Below are 17,782 nucleotides of genomic sequence, written 5' to 3'. Positions count from 1 at the left end.
GAGAGGGGATATGATCGAAACATTCAAGATAATGAAGGGAATAGACTTAGTAGATAAAGACAGATTGTTCACCCTTTCCAAGGTAAAGAGACCGAGAAGGCACTCTCTAAAGTTAAAAGGGGATAGGTTCCGTACAAATGTAAGGAAGTTCTTCTTCGCCCAGAGAGTGATAGAAAACTAGAATGCTCTTCCGGAGGCTGTTATAGGGGAAAACACCCTCCAGGGATTCAAGACAAAGTTAGACAAGTTCCTGCTGAACCAAACATACGCAGGTAAGGCTAGTCTCAGTTAGGGCACTGGTCTTTGAGGTAAGGGCCGCCGTGAGAGCGGACTACTGGGCACGATGGACCACTGGTCTGACCCAGCAGTGCCAATTCTTATGTTCTTATGAAATAAGAGTCAACAAGGAAGCTGTAAATGATGGGGCTGATATTCAGCGCTATTTAGATGACTGGGAACAACTCCCAGCCAGCTAAATAGTGCATAGCCGGCTATCTCATGCTGAATATCCCAGTCTCTGGATTGGCTGGTGACTAGCCACTCACTGCCAATATTCAGTGGCTCGACAGCTAAGTTTAGCAGCCAAAGACAACCGCCTAAAAGAGTGATATATCTTTGGCTGTTGAGACTTAGCCAGCTAGTCTCTGAATATTGGCATTGCCAGCTATGTCCCAGCCAGCCAAAAATAGACTAAAAATTTAATGTCGGTGGCAGGATATGATGCTGGCATTTAATTTCTGGTATCGGGTATCTGCGACATCCCGTGGTCTGAATATGAGCCTGGATGCCTTTTTATTGGACAAAATTAATATATCTTTGACAAGCTTTTGAGAGTTATCCTTAAAGGAGAGAAGATAACTCTCAAAAGCTGATCAAAGATATATTAAGCTACCTCAAATAAAAATGCATCATCTACAACTTGCTTGTTGACTGGCATTTCCACATCTCCAAGTGGACTAATACTGCAGTCACAATTCTCTGTTCCAAACATAATGAAATTCTGAAATATGAACAACACTATAACAATTTATTCAATGTTCTGTTCTAGAATTCATTCCTAGCAGCAGCAATATCAACTGAAAACAGTTTGTAGCTCCTTAGAGAGAGGGCACTGCACTATGTGTGTGTGTGTGTGTGTGTGTGTTGAATACCTCATCTAATTTTAAATCAAACTGTCCTGAGAGTCTAGGAGAGAGAAGGTAGATATACACACCATTCTCTCTTGGCCTCTGGCAGCTTCAAGTTAATGGCTCTTGTAAACAGCTTACAGAGACCACAAGCTTGCATTTTTCAACCGTATACTGAAAGATGAGAATAAAACCATTTACTAGCTACCAAAAGGAAGCTGAATTTGCTGATCATGGCTTGCAGTCAGTGAGGGATCCCAATTCTCGGGACTCACATTCATTGTGGCTTCCCTAGTCTCTGGATGCTTAGCATCACGCAAAGGGTTCTCCACTAAGTGCCCATTTAATTTTCATTCATTCCTATTTTAAGCATGTGCATACATAGGCACTAACATTTCAGAATGGTTGGGGGTGCCACAAATAATACAAACTGCCCTCCCCAGACACAATGAAGGAGCTTGCTCACTATTTGAAGTACTCGGCACCCACTACAACCACAGAGCTGTGCACAGAGCTGTGCACACATAACTTACCTAAACAATTGCATTCAAATATACAGACCTGTAATACTTTTCTCTCTAGTCATGGCTTGTTATGGGCTTGGTGAGCCACTGGGGCTGTGAAGCTGAAAGGTATGTCATCGGTAGTTTCACTACCAGCAGGGCCTCCCAAGGTGGACAGGCTTCAGCAGAGATGTCAGACTAATGATGTACCACCTATCTGGGCAGCAGCAGTTGGGCAGTGTTAGAGGTGGAGGATCATGTTAGATGCAACAACGGTGACGACAGCAAATTTATACTGTGCAGAAGAAAGGCCGGCAATCTACTTCTGTATTCTGCCATGAAAACTTGATGATATCTTCAAGTCACTAGGACTCAAACACGAGTCGATGGCACCTAACAGTACTTTTCTATCTTTGGTGCCATTTGGACTTCCTGCTGTAGTAGAGCCCCTTGGTGGTACTTTATGCTGTCTGATCCGAGGGTGCTGATCAAGCATTGCTGAGCTGTGGTGTGCCCAGCAAGGCTTAATTATATGTTTTGTTTCTTCAGAGGTCATCAGCGAGGAGGAGTTTCTTGGCTCTTGGAGGGTCATTCAAGTCCAAAGTATCCCCTCCAACCAAACAAAATGTGTGAGGATCAGCTCCATTCAAGATGTCATACAGCAGGTGTTTGGTGCTGTAGTGGTGATGGTGGAGGTGGCAGGGTTTCATTGGGCTGATTGAGTTGGGTGGGAGAGGGCTTGAATAGCTGGGCTGAGGGGAATACTCTGACTTGCATGGGCCTCTGAATTTTCAGTGTGCTGAAATCCTTAATGGAAGGCACTTACCCCCACATTCTAAAACTTGGTGTGTACATTTACAGGTTGAGTGTACATGTAGAATATAGAACACTAGCAATTACACTCATGATGACTATTGTAGTTTCACACATAGGTGCTAACTGGGCACAGAAGTGCTGTTGTATAACTTTAGCATACAACTGCTTAGCCTGTAAATGTGAGAGGGCATGTAGAAGGGGTGGAACAAGGTGGTTGGAACAGGGGCATGTCCAGCCTTTACACGCAGATTGTAAGTTACACACTAACGTGCCATATTTAGGTGCATAAGATTTCCAAATCCTAAAGGAATCAAATACAAAATCATTCACTCTACAAACTTCCCATATCTGGCAGCAAAATGGTGGAATCCTTTACCAGCACAATTGAGGAACACCCCCCTCTTACCAGAACTTTTGTAAAAGTCTGAAAACCTATTTGGGAAATACCTTACTCCCCCCCCCCCCCCACAAACAACAGGCTACAACCACCAGAAACCAAACAAGACATAAATCACCTCCATTGCCTTGATAGATGATCAAGCTCTCTACTTACTTATCACCCCATACCAGAACCTGTAATATCAAGACTACAACACCAGATATAGCCACTCTTCTCTCCAAACCATTTGCCATAATCATAAACCTACCTGAACACAAACCAAGTTATCTGTGTCATAAGAACATAAGAACTGCCATCTCCGGATCAGACCTTATGTCCATCAAGTCCATCGATCTGCCCACGTGGAGGCCCAGCCAGGAGTAACCTGGCGAATCCTTAGTCACCCGTATCCTATGCATCTTGCAAGGAGATGTGCATCTAACATGCCATTAAATCCTAGAACGGTGGGTTCCGCAGCAACCTCCACCGGGAGAGCGTTCCAGGTGTCCACCACTCGCTGTGTGAAGCAGAACTTCCTGGCATTTGTCCTGGGCTTGTCCCCCCTCAGCTTCAGTCCATGACCTCTTGTCCTAGTCACATTTGACATCGTAAAGAACTTTTTTTCCTGCTCTATTTTGTCGATTCCTTTTAGTATTTTGAAAGTCTCAATCAGATCCCCTCGCAGTCTCCTCTTCTCAAGGGAGAACAGTCCCAGTTTTCTAAGTCGTTCTTTGTAGCTCAAGTTCTCCATACCTTTTACTAGTTTCGTAGCTCGCCTCTGCACCCTCTCCAGCAGTTTTATATCTTTCTTTAGGTAGGGAGATCAGTGTTGGACACAATATTCCAAGAGGCATTATAACCTCCTCTGATCTACTTGTGATTCCCTTATTTATCATGCCCAACATCCTGTTTGCTTTCTTTGCCGCCACCGCGCATTGTACCGACGGTTTCAGGGTCCTATCAATCAGTACACCCAGGACCTTTTCTTGTTTGCTCTTACCCAATGTTACACCTGACATTCTATACTCGTGCTCCTTGTTCTTTCTGCCCAAATGCATTACTTTGCATTTTTCCACATTAAACTTCATCTGCCATGAGCCCTAATGAAATAATGTAATCCCTGGATATGGCCAGGCTCTTCTAAGGGCTCCTTTTACGAAGGTGCACCTGATTGACGCGCGCTATAGTGTGCACTAGCCGAAAAACTACCGCCTGCCCTAAAGGGCCTTCGTAAAAGGAGCCCTAAATTGTAAATCACATTGAACTCCTTCTGGGACATGTTAGCGATCCATAAATACTAATGTAATGTAATATATTTATGCCTGTTTATTGACAGGTTTAAATGGGCCCACCTAAATATAGAAACATAGATGCTAATGTATGCTAGCACCTATATTCTGTAACAGATCTCATTACAGAAATAGGCACCAACCCGAAATTCTACATATGGTGCTCAAAATTGTGTATGCAAATTTGGGTGCACACCCAATTTGCACGTGCAATTTAATTGAACAATGAGCCAATTAGAGCCAATAGCTGGGCGCTAAAAGTCTATTATCAGTGTTAATTGGCAACAACTAGAATTTACGTGCACATTTCTCTATTCAATATTTTTTGCAAATTTTCCACACAAATCCCAAAAGGGGGCATGGCAATGGGAGGGGCATGGGCAGATCATAGCCGTTCCTAGAATTTGCATGCAGTGTTACGGAATATAGCAGATCCGTGCCTAATTTAGGCATGAGGATTTTCACCAGGTATCAGATGGTGTAAATCAGGGTGCCAAAATTGGGTACAGATCTCAGCATTATGCACTGTTCTATAAATGGCTCCCAACTCGGAGTGCTATTTATGGAATAGCACTGAGGAGGAAATTCTGTAAGGGCCGCCTAAAGTTAGGTGGCGGAAGGCATTTGAAGCATGCCTGCCAAAGCCTAACTTAATTGTTTTTAATTGGTTTTACGTGGCACGATAATTGAACATGCCATTACAAGCTGATTACAAAACAATTAACATAAAAAATAGGCAGCGCTAGTCGTCTTCCGCAACCGGAGCCTAATGCAGAAGTAAGCATGGTTAGGTGTGGCACCAGAATTAGACATCACTAGGCGTCGCTATGCGTGATTCTCTCATGCATCTAGGTGCTGGAAATGTAGGTCTTTAAAACCCTGGCTTACATTTCTGGCACTTGGGGTTTGGTGTAGCTGTGATTAGAACATACTAGGACAAGCCCAGTATCCAGTTTCCAACAGTAGCCAGGTCCCAAGTACCTAGCTAGATCCCAAGTAGCAAAACAGATTCTATGCTGCTGATCTAAACTTAGTCAAGTTTAACGAGGCTGCCTTGACAGAACTTGTATGTTGTGACTTAGGCCGTGTAAAACCAGGTCTAAGTGCCAAAAAGGTATCCAAAGTGACCAGATAAGCACTGCAGACACAAAGTACTGACCCCCACACACTGTTCCAGTGATCACTGACTCCCCCTCCCCCCACAACACCATAAAAATTGGAATAAAAACATACATACCTGCCTCCAGAACATCAGCACCTGGCATAGTAGAGCAGCACAGAGATGGCTTAAGTAGTGTGGCGATGGGTTACTGAACCATAGAAAGGAGGACCCAGGCCCATAAGCCACTCTAACCACTGTATTTATGGTGGAACATTTGCATCCCCTAACTCTACTGTACTGCCATCTAGGTGCCACCTGCAGCCAGGAGGACTATTGGGGTGGTAGACAGGTGGGTCTAGTAGGTTTTGGGGGTGTTTTGTGGGCTCACCATGACCTATAAGGGAGTTATAGGGATCTATAAGGGAGTTATGGTGAGATGTTTATGTGCACCCTTTTGTGAAGTTCGCAGCAGTTCCCTGTAAGGTGCCCGACTACTGTGTTTCCATGTCTGGGTGTCCAGTCCATCACTTTGCTGGCCCTTCCCACGTCCAAGAGGTCTTTTTCTAGGCGTTTTAGACTTGGACAAATTTTTAGAATGGGTTATATAGATGACTTAGCAGTCTGGGTGATCAAACAGCTGGATGTACAGTTAAACGATGCTCTTGAAAAAATATTTTGGACATATTTTTCGAGAATGGACTTTAGATACTGCCGACTTTGGGCGACTAGCGACTTAGGCCCAAAATGGACTTAGACGTTTCTTTCGATTATGCCCCCCTATGTAACCAGTCAGCACTGTTTCTTGCTGGTTAAATAGTGCTGAATATAGGTTGACAGATTCCTTTTTAGTTTTGATTTTATTTCTCTAGTGAATTTTGTACTTGTGAAAGGCGCTGGGTTAATTGCCTTGGTAAGCAAGTCCATCCATTTAGTTGCAAAATAAGTACAACAAGCTCAGTGTTATAGCAAACTATCCCATAGAGCCCTAGCATCATTTTGGAGGGACCACCTGAAAGGGTGAGGGGGTTAACTCAGTTCTTCATGCCTGTGTAGGATTTGGCCTCCCTATTGAGGCTGCCAGAACTGATTCCATTTGCTGCTGAATTGTGCTACTGCTTTTTACTTGCGCAATTCCTACCCAGGACCCTTGAGGAAGGAGTGTTTTTTTGAAACATGGACCATGTCGGGTCCTGTTTTTGTTTTATAAGAGTCGTGAAGACAGGATGTCAATAGACCAGACAAGGGTGTATTGTTCAAAACATCACTTTATTGATGAATAAGCTGCAGTGGCTCAATAGACTCGACACTGGCAGTGTTTCGGCGTCTGTGCCTTTATCAAAACTAGTGTCAGGAACGAAACTCAAGATCACTGTCTACCAGTGATCTTGAGTTTCGCTCCTGAAACTAGTTTTCGTTCTTGCTTTTACCGACATCTATACAGCACGTCTACCAAAGTGCACGTATGCACTGTGCCGCATTCAAGCCAGACTCTTGATAAAGGCACAGATGCCGAAACACTGCCAGTGTCGAGTCTATTGAGCCATTGCGGCTTATTCATCAATAAAGTGACTTTTTTGAACAATACACCCTTGGCTGGTCTATTGACATCCTGTCCTCACGACTCCCTCGTTGTGTGTTTGCATTTCATCGTTGAGGCCCGGCCTTGGCTTCCAATTCAGTTTGTTTTATAAGAGCCATTCTTTGGAACACAACACTTTGTTATCTTCAATAAAGATCCTGCATCCTGTGCATCGACTCTGCAATTATCTTTTTTCTTTTTGGTTTTGCTACCTCATCTTCACTGCAGACCTGTTGGACTTTTCTTTGTTTTCCACGCTACTGCCTTTATGACATAATAGACACCTGTCCATGGGACATTACACTGAAGCCAGTGACTCATTTTAAAGCAGAAACTGAGATAGATTTCAGATGGAGATGAATTTTCCTCAGTAGCCTTGTTGAGCTGTATCTGAATGGGTGAAGCTGGAGGTGAATGGTTTTGTAAATCTCTGCCAATTCCCTTGAGCCATTTTGCTCACCCCCTCCCATACCCCCCTCCCAGAAAGGGTCAATCTATTAATAGACTGTATAAATGATTCATTCACATCTCTTCCTCTCTCCAGCTCAGTAGTAAATTCACCAGTTCACAGAATTGCTATTGGAAAAATCCTAACACTTATAGTGCCTCTGATTTGATGGGGGGTTTTTAATGCCTCTGTTGGTAACTTTCATTATTTTTTCTCTCTCCATTTTAATAAGCAGATTATATTGGATTTTGTTTCAGAATAAACACTGCCTGCTGGAGCTCAGAATGCAGGGTGTGAGGGATTTAATTAACAATGATATTGTTCCCATCGTTATCCATATCAGGGTGACAGAGAAAAACATCAAAAAGCTCAGGTAGGTATGATAATATTTCAAGCTCCAAATATGTCAGGGAAGGGTAGATGAGCCCAAGCCATAAGGGGGGAGTATAGAGCTACCCTGTGTTATGGCTGAATGTATGATAGATGGATGTGTATTCAAGCCACAGTGAAATACGGTTCATAGTCATTCGTGCGCCGACATTGCAGTGCCGACAATTCGGCGCAAGACACCAGCATGCCGCCTAAAAAGTGACTTTTAAAGAGCTCCGACGTGGGGTGTGAGTGGGGAATCCCTTTAGTTTATTTCATACTCTTCACGCTGCCGTTGGGGGAGGGGTTGAGGAGGTTGGAACCCTCCATTATAGAGTAAACTTAACTTTTCCCCGATTTTTTTAGGAAAAAGTTACGTTTTCTCTATAATGTGGGGGGTTACACCCCCCAACGGCAGCGCGAACAGTCTGAAGTAACCACACCCCCTGTCGGAGCTCTTTAAAAGTCACTTTTTAGGCAGTGCGCTGGTGTCTTGCACCGAATTGTCGGCGCTGCAATGTCAGCGCGCTGAAGTCTCATGCACGAATGTCCCGTCACCGTGAAATACATTGGATTGAATACATTTTGTTGAATGGCAAGGAAAAAATATAGATCATCCTATGCCAGCATAGGTTGTTTTCCCTGCTCTGACCCCCTTATAATTCATGAACGCAGCAGAGAACTTTAAAATTCATATATCAGTCTGAAAAGTCACATTTTTACATTTAAGAAATTCTCTGGTCTGAATTAACTTGGAAATGTTGTTAATCTCTTGCCCCCTTTCTGGCTATCAGGAGCTTGGCAGCTGCACCAGAGCAGAGTGAGGTCGATATTCTGAGGCAATGCCACCTGGAAAGTGAAGAGCTGGCAAGCCTGCCATATCCCCATACCAGCCTGGAGCTCCACTCCTGGTCTCGTGTCGAGGACCTTGCAAAAGGGATACGAGGACGCATTTTCCAGGAGCAGGGGAAGACAGTATGGATTGAGCAAGATAAAGCTGTGAGCGGAGACACTGGGAACCATTAAATTAAAAGGAATGGGTGCCATCTGCTTATTTAATGTGGTTTCAGAGTGAGTGGCAGGGGGGAGGGAGAAGGAAATAATAATGTTCTGTCAGGGTAGGACAGAGGACTATACATTGACATCTACTCCTTACTCAGGATTGTGTATAGTATTTTGGGGAAGAGGTCCCCTTCTTCCCAGTGCAGCAGCCTCTGATCCTTGGGATTGCTCAGCTGTTTTTGGTGCAGTGTAATATGGGCAGATGTTAGAGTGGAAAATGGCTGTGAAAAAATGCAGCTTCTTGGAGGGGGGAGGGGAGGATGATCTCCGAAGTGTGTTTTAACAGCCATGGCAATGTCTACAGCGTTTGTAAACCCTCAAACTCAGTGAACAGCCTTTGTGGGAAAAAATGATTGAAAATTAAATACTTTACACTAAAAAGCAAAGCAGGAATTATATTTGTATTTTGTTGTGCTCACTGAAGATTTTGAAAATTTTTCCTCAACCCAGTTGCACAAAGGGACATGAATGGGATTTGATATTTAGTGCTCCCCCAGTCATTTGCGGTCGGCAATTCGCGGTCCAAGTCATTCGTGGTATTTTCCGACCACGAATGACCGGGCAGGAGAGGGCAACCGGAGAGGGCAATTGGAGCGCTGGTGAGTGAAGGAAATCACTCATGGTATCCTCCGACTGCCTCTTCCTGCACTAAAGTCGGGCCTCACCAATCAGGAGCTGCATGTCAAAGCGGTTGGAGCACACCGCGAGTGATTTCCTTCATTTGCCGGCGCTCCGGCTGCCCTCTCCTATCTCCCCTGCTAAAAACTGTATTCGCGTTTTTTCAACATTTGCGGGGGTTCCTGGAACAGAACCCCTGTGAATATCGGGGGAGTACTGTACTGCCTTTCTGTGGTCACCATCAAAGCAGTTTTCATATTTTATACAGGTGCTTATTTGGTACCTGGAGTAATAGAAGGTTAAGTGACCTGTCTGGAGTCACAAGGAGCTGGTGCAGGAATTGAACCCAGTTCCCTGGAAGCTGCTCTAACCAGTAGGTAATATGTCCCATTTTTTCCACTCTTTCTTGTTTTTACTATCTCTGTCATATTTTTTCTTTGCTTCTTTGCTATTAGCTCAGTGAGCTTGTCCTTGTGATGATAATGAGTGAGTTAACATAAGAACATAAGAATTGGCACTGCTGGGTCAGACCAGTGGTCCATCGTGCCCAGTAGTCCGCTCTCACGGCGGCCCTTAGCTCAAAGACCAGTGCCCTAACTGAGACTAGCCTTACCTGCGTACGTTCTGGTTCAGCAGGAACTTGTCTAACTTTGTCTTGAATCCCTGGAGGGTGTTTTCCCCCATAACAGCCTCCGGAAGAGCGTTCCAGTTTTCTACCACTCTCTGGGTGAAGAAGAACTTCCTTACGCATGTATGGAATCTATCCCCTTTTAACTTTAGAGAGTACCCTCTCGTTCTCCCTACCTTGGAGAGGGTCAACAACCTGTCTTTATCTACTAAGGGCTCCTTTTACTAAGGTGCACTAGCGTTTGTAGCGCATGCATGAAATTACCGCGCGTTACACCGCACGGTATGCTTCTGGAATACTGCCAGCTTAATGCTGGCATTAAGGTCTAGCGCGCGCGCTATTTCACACGTTAAGGCCCTAACGCACCTTAGTAAAAGAAGCTCTAAGTCTATTCCCTTCATTATATTGAATGTTTCGGTCATGTCCCCTCTCAGTCTCCTCTTTTCAAGGGAGTAGAGGCTCAGTTTCTCTAATCTCTCATTGTAAGGCAACTATTGATTCTTTTTAGTAAGCCTGGGTGTAAGGATGAGTGCTAGGCAGCGCAGATGTTGATACCACCTCCAGTTCTTCTCTCTTTTTTTTTTTTTTAATAAATTTGAATAATTACAATATCCAATAAAACAAAAGAAAAAAAGGATCTCATAAACAATACATAATCAATACATAATTCCTTTTAATCCCACATAAATGGGGAGACATAATACAATTTCACAAACAAATTATAAGAAAAGATAAAGGAAATAATTCTCACTTCACCCTCGCGAATCATAAACCATTCCTTACTTTTATAGGGATTCTTAATTTTTCCTTCCTCTTATTTCTCAGCAGTGAAACTTAAAGGAAAATTTAACTCATTTCTGTTCTCGAGCAATTAAAAATTGTTGTAATTGAATGGGATCCCCAAAAACATATTCAATGTCTTGTAACTTAACTAAACATTTGCATGGGAATTTTAGGTAAAAAGATGCCTCTAGAACTTTTAACCTCAAAAACTCTTTCTTCCTTAATTGAGTAGCTCAAGAGCCATATTCCAGTCGGGTTTTCAGGATTTCCCCAATGAATATGCAATGAAAGCAGTGCATGCCAATAGATCTCATGCATATTCATTGGGGAAATCCTGAAAACCCAACTGGAATACGGCTCTCGAGGACCGGAGTTCCCTACCCCTGCTCTAGAGACATCTGGAAAAAGTCTGACCAAATCCCCACAAAATTTTGTTAACCTATTTTTAAAATAAAGTTTCATTATTAACATCTTATCTATCTCACTCATGCATGTTATCACCAGGGTGGACGGACTCTGAATCACATCCTGACTATCTTCCAAAAATTCAGTCAAATTAATTTCGGTTGTGACCAAATGATCCACCTCCTGGGCTGATTCTATTTTTTGGGGGGGAACGTAATAGTAATTATTAATTGGAAAATTCTCTGCATTGGGCAGTCCCAGTATTTCTTTAAAGAATTTCCTTAACAAGATATCAGGTGATAATAAATGAGTTACTGGGAAATTGACCAAGCAGAGATTTCTCGCTCTATACATACAGTGGTACCTTGGATTACGAGCATAATCCATTCCAGGAGCATGCTCGTAATCCAAAATGCTTGTTTATCAAAGCGAGTTTCCCCATAGGAAATAATGGAAACTCGCTTTGATACGTTCCCACCCCCCCACCCCCGATAACCGGCATCGCTCCCCCCCCGCTCGCAAAGGCCCCCTCGCTCCAACCGGCACCCCCCACCGCGCGAACTGGCCCCCCCGCCAGTACAACTTAAATTTACCCACCTCCCCGTCTAGCACCAGCACCGGCACAGCTCGTGTGCCTAGAAGATCTTCCGGCTTCCGGCTTTGGTTCAATAGACAAAGCACGCCTTTTCCCCGGCGCGCTTTTGACATGACATCTCCGCCTTCTGCCTGCCTTGAGCATGCATCTGCGCATGCTCAAGGACTTCTATTTTCCCTCTCGCCGAGAACCTGTAGAAACATCAATAGGGCATTTGGCCCACTCTATGTGACAAGCATATAAAACTTATTCAAAGCTCGAGTGAAGTAACCCAGGATGGAATCCTCAGCGGTCATTGAGTGAATAAAGCAGAGTCGTGAGACACACCAGCTTACCCATTTTCTTTGGACATCTCTACTGTTTGTTCGTCTGTGATTGACATGTGGAGGAGACTCTCCTGTTTTATATACCTAGATGTTTTCAGATCATACATACTGTATATTCAATGATGCTATCCATTTGGGTAGTGCTGCTGAATATCCATGTATAATTTTAACCATCTTAGTTGAATATTTCAAGTCATATCTGCAATTTGAGTGGCTGATCTAGATGCATGATTTATTCACCGAACAAGTGGATATTGCCTCTTAGACATATAAATTATTTTTATTACTCATTTCTGTGGCTTTTTCCCCTACTCTCATCTATTCTACCCCCCTCTTTCTCTCTTCCTTCCTTTTGTACTTCGTTTTTCTTTAGTTCAGCAAATTCCTCTTTTCCTTCAGCCTTCCAGTTCAATCAGAACTGGATTACAGTTATCTTAAGCCTTTACTCAGAATCATCTGCAAATTTTCTCCCATGTTATATAATGCATAGTCAGTGGAACACTTTTTTGTTTGGGGCACCCAAAAGCTCTGCCCCAGATCCTGCCCAAGATCCACCCTTGACCCCACCCCCATCTAATATAATAAAACCCTAAGCGTGCATGCGCACTCTTACCTGCGTGTTCTGTTTTCCGTTAACCTGTAGGTCCCTGCCGGCAAGAGTGCGCATGCGTGCTTCTACTCCCTCCCTCACTGTAAGTTTCCTGCCATCATCGCCCCCTCCCCCTTGCACCCTTTCCCGGCGCACACAAACCCCCATTGACCCTACCACCGCGAGATGCACAAACCTCCCTCCCCCGCCGCCACTATCGCTGCCATGCAGCCGACCCCACTGACCCTCCCACCGCGAGATGACTGTCAAACCTACAAGCTCCAGCAGAGGCCGCATCACACTAAAGATGCTGCTTCACGGCCTTCTCATGCTCTGATTTCCTCTGCCGCATCTCTGATGACATCATCAGAGACGCCGGAAAATAGGGGCTGAAAATAGGGGACATGTGAGGGAAGGAGGCTTTACTAGCACCCATTAATGTAACAGGATTAAACACTAGTAATAATAATAATAGTACTAATTGTAACGCCATTTTTCCATTCATTTTTCATATATTCACACAATATGATCTTATTAACAACACATAATGGTTAACCACAAAATTAAACTACACAAAACACACTGTATGCTTCTCAACATTCATTCCTACCAGAACACCTGGCCATGGTCACACATGCAGAATACAGATAACCCCTATGCAAATACAGGACCACAAACTAAAAGTACTCATATACACAAATGAAACCCTAAGATGCCAGACTCTACATGCAGTACAACAGCAGAGAAATAGAAATAAATGAATTTCTTCCTGAACAGTGCAAAATATAGACAGCAGATGTAAATTCTCAAAACTGACACATTTCAATCACTAAATTAAAAATAAAACCGTACTCACGTTTGATGATTGATGAGTACTTGCACATTGTGCAGTGTGCAAGTACTGATCAGTCATCAAACGTGAATGAAAATTTATGTTTACCATATGCAAAGTTCTAAGCAAATCTTCCTGTTGGCAGTGTCGCTGCCAATGAGCTTTTTGAGTGGCCATGTTGGGTCTCCTGAAGCAGATTCTGAAAAGGGGCCATGTTGAGACACCTGTATTTCATTCAAGCTAAGTAAAGATTACTTTAGAATTGTGTTTTATTTATTTGATAATCATATATAATAAAGAAAAATAAATATAATCAAGAAAAATATATGAAAAAAAATCATTTATTCCATCAGTAGAAAGACCAGCTCTAGAGATTTGTGAAAAAACATATGCTATGACTAGACGGTGAGCTCCACCAAGGGGGATAATACACTCCATTAGAGCTCTACTTCTCTGAGCGTATGGGAGTACCACTAATCAATGAAAGAGTTTTTTAAAACAAACTGATATACTAGGAGTGAGTCCTTATTTATAGTCCTACATCCATCTTTGGCATTAACTTTTAACATTCAAATTTCTTCTATTTTACTGCTTTCTTCTCAAAATTTGTCCTTTCCCATCTATCCATGTGTACCATTTTCTCCCTCTTCCTTCTCCTCTATTCCCATCTATCCATAAGAAACATTTTCAGGGAAGAGAGAGAGAAAAAATGTTTCTTATGGATAGATGGGAATAGAGGAGAAGGAAGAGGGAAATAATGGTACACATGGATAGATGGGAAAGGATAGATTTTGAGAAGAAAGCAGTAAAATAGAAGAAATTGTGCACCATCTCTTCCCTCTCTTTCCCCTTCCCCTCCATCCCTGTGCACCATCTCCTCCATCTCTCTCCTTCTCCTTTGGTCTGACAGCTTTGTGTTCCCCCTTCCTCCACCCTCCTTTGGTCTGGCATCTTTTTCCTCTCCTTCCCACAGCCTGGTATCTCTCTCCTCGCCCATGGTCTGGCATCTCTCTCTCTCCTTTCTTCCCTCTTCCTGCAGTCTAATCTATCTCCTTCTCTTTCTCCCTTCCTGCAGTCTGGCATCTCTCCTCTCCCTTCTGCAGTCTGGAATCTTTCTCTCCCTTTCTTCCCTTCCATTCCCTGGTCTGGCATCTCTCTATCCTTCCCCTTCCAATGGTCTGACATCTCTCCCTCCTTCCATCACCCTTCTCAGGCTCAAATGATTATGGTACCCTAAGCCAACTTTGATGGCGCCCCCCCCTCAGAGCTTAAGCTCTCTTGCCCCCCACCCTCAGTCCAACATATCTCCCCTTCTTTCTCCAGCATTGCTCCTTCTCCTCTTTCCCTTCCTCCTTCTCCCATAGCCCTCTAAACATTACCTTGCTTGCTGGTAACAACAGCATGCACAGCAGGCTGCTTTTGGCCAGCCTTGGATCTTCCCTCCATTGGATCCGATGTGGCAGAGGGAACACCTAGGCCTGTCCGAAAGCAGCCTGCTGTCCATGTTGTTGCTATCAGCAAGCAAGGTAACATTTAGAGGGCTGCAGGATGAAAAGGAGGGGAGGAGAGAAAGCAATGCTGAATTAGGGGCTGGAGAGAAAAGGGGAGAAAACTTTGGACAAGGTGAAACACTGGTGGTGACTGAGCACAGAGGCTGGGGATTTGAATGCCCTGTATCTCTAGTGCCCTGGGCCATAGCCTCACCTAGTACAGTGGTTGAGCTGGCCCTGTATTCAAAGCTCTGCTCCCTGCCTCTTTCTCTCTCATTACCTCTTCATTCTGGGAGTTGCTAACCATCTGTACCCAGCTCACTTGCAATTCTATAAAGGAACAAAGGCTGAACCCAGCCAGCACAACAAGAGTTGCAGGGGCACACCCGGGACTCTCAGAGGCCTAGATGGCCAGGATCACTTTACCAGGGGAACAGAGAAGGTTTTCAAAGAGTGACTTGGGAGCAAGAAGCCAGAACAATGTATATCTGAAATCTAACCTCTCCATTTTGTCTTTCCCACTCTTTCTCACCCATTCTTTTCTAAATCTTTTTATACAGAATTATCCCAGGAGCATCCATATAAAAGAGACAGTGATTTCAGAGAGAAAGGAACAGGACATAGAAGAAAAGAGTAATATGGGGAGGGACAGAGAAAGATAGACAGAGATAATCATGAGTTGAAGGAGTGGAGCAGAAAGAGATATAAGAGGAAGAGGGGAGAAAAAGTATGAGAGGAGATTAAAAGAGTTGAACAGCTTAGGAAAGATAGAAACCTGCAATGCTGCACGATGGTTTCTGGTATGTAGATGCACTCCTCTGACCCATAAGGGAATGGGAAAGCAATTGGAAGCAATTGCTGGCTTTAAGAGCTGGGCATCCATCACCTCCAGCAAATCGGAGCTAGGAATTTATTACCGAGCTCTGAGTCTGGGCCAAACAATTCTTATAGCATTGGCGGGCAGGGATGGGGGGGGGGGAGGTGAGGGTGAAACCCTGACAGAAGAAAGCAGTGTCCTCGGCATTAGTAAATCAATGAGTTCTCTGCTCTGCATTGCCTTTATGTATGTCTGAAGCAAGCAGGCAGCAGGGGAGGGAGCTGTACTAGTAACAATGGACAGGAACCACAGCTTCCCCAGGAGAGTGACAGGGAAGGGATTGATGGTGCAGGCAGGGAACCCTATGTGCACACCGAAGCCTGGAGCAAACTGTTGCTAACTCCAGAGCATAAAGCATGTTTTGCTGTGGTAGAGAAATAATTATAGAAGGACATTTATAACAAGTGGAAAGAAATATAGACAAACATTAACCTCAAGTGAGGGGTGTAGGTTAGGGGAGAGAGAGAGAGAGAGAGACTCATTTGCAGCTCTCCTTTCCACCGCCACCCTCCCATTTTCCTGTAGGGTTCCTAGTGCTCTATAGAGAATCCAGCCAGGCATGGAGTAATTAACAACAAGAATTTCCATTAGGAGCAAAACACCAATTAAAAAGGGTCAATGGCATGTACTTGCCGCAGTAAAAAGCCATTTAGATGGAGCTGGGAAGTCTATAGCTTGAGGGCCCCATGTCCTGTCTTTAAAACTTTAAAGATAGGTTACCAAATATGCTGAAGGTAATGCTTTTTTCCTGGACTCCTGTATTTTTATTTGGATTTTTTTTCCCCAGGCTTTCCAAAGAATACTCGAGGCATGTTACAGCATTATTAGAATTTAGATACAATAAATCCTTGCTGGAAAGAAGAACTTACAGTCTACGTGGGTAGCTGAGGCAAGACTATATAAAATATAGTATTTTTCCACACAGCACATAATTAAACTGTTGAATCTGTTTCCCCAGGATGTGGTCAAGGGTACTGGCACAGTGGCTTTTCTTCTTTCTTGGTTTTATTTTTTATTTTAATGGGTTCTAGCCCTTGTTTTTTCAGTGGCTGCTGGCAGCAAGTTACTATGTATGCTAGATATTTCCCTGAAGGGTTTATAATTTAATTTTAGATTCAAGAGACGTTTGGACAAGTTGCTGGAGGAAAAGTCAATAAAATAGTTATTGGCCAGGTATATTTGGACCAGTCATTACCTATCCTGAGAATGAGCTATAAGAAATAGATGCTCTTTTTTTGGAGGAGGGGGGGTGGGGGTGGGGGGCTTGGCCTGGGACTTGTGACTCAGAGTAGCCACTGTTGGCAACACGATAAACATAGTTTAGTCTTATGACTTGCCTAAGGTAACAAAGCCTGTCTATGGAGAAAGTGAGATTTTAGTCAGGCTTGCTCAAACTTCAATCATGACACTTGAACAGTTTAAAAAAAACAATTAAATGTTCATCGATTTTTATTTTTTTTTCTTTTTGTTATTTTATAAAAAGTAATCATTTATGGTAGACTTGTTTGGGTCTCAGAGCGGGGAGGGATCCTTTCAGGCATGAAGAAAAAAGAAGCACAGCTGGTATAAAAATGAAATACAAAATACTGAACGTGTCGTCAGGATATTGCTACTTTAATAATATGATTTGCTCGCTTCCTCGCCTGTTCATGTACCGCATTCAAAACTGCACTAGAGCAGGGAGCGCGCACCCAGGTTGTGGCCCTGGGGCAACTGCTCTCACGCACTTGACAGCAGCGCTTGCAGCGCGCTCATTGGCCAGTGCGGGACGGGTGTAGAGACAGGGTCTTGCACTGTGGGTGCATCATTTTAGACGTCGGGGGGTGTCTCTCGTTGCCTGTCATTGGCGAGAGCCTGGGATGCCCTGTAAACTCCCCCAGCCTGGATCCCTCGTCCTACCTGATGGGCTGGGAAGATCCTGTTTGTTACCTGCACTCTGTTACTCTTTCACCTGCCCTTCAGCTC

General features: G+C 43.9%; 1 protein-coding gene across 3 annotated transcripts in view; it reads left to right on the top strand.

Annotated features, from left to right (window-relative positions):
* CARD10 (caspase recruitment domain family member 10) overlaps positions 1-9,067 on the top strand; it is a 258,903-nt gene extending 249,836 nt beyond the window's left edge. The window contains exons 23-25 of one of the 3 annotated variants that reach the window (XM_033929903.1): positions 2,180-2,259; positions 7,501-7,616; positions 8,407-9,067. In XM_033929903.1, the coding sequence (XP_033785794.1) occupies positions 2,180-2,259; positions 7,501-7,616; positions 8,407-8,638 (428 nt within the window). In that variant the 3' untranslated portion in view covers positions 8,639-9,067. Of the gene's footprint in view, positions 1-2,179; positions 2,296-7,500; positions 7,617-8,406 lie in introns of all 3 variants that reach the window. The other 2 variants (XM_033929902.1, XR_004538001.1) reach the window with 2 other exon arrangements.
* Positions 9,068-17,782: the final 8,715 nt, after the last annotated feature.

The sequence above is a fragment of the Geotrypetes seraphini genome, chromosome 2 (genome assembly GCF_902459505.1).
Source record: "Geotrypetes seraphini chromosome 2, aGeoSer1.1, whole genome shotgun sequence".
NCBI classification, from domain to species: Eukaryota; Metazoa; Chordata; class Amphibia; order Gymnophiona; family Dermophiidae; genus Geotrypetes; species Geotrypetes seraphini.
This window is presented reverse-complemented; position numbering and strand designations above follow the sequence as displayed.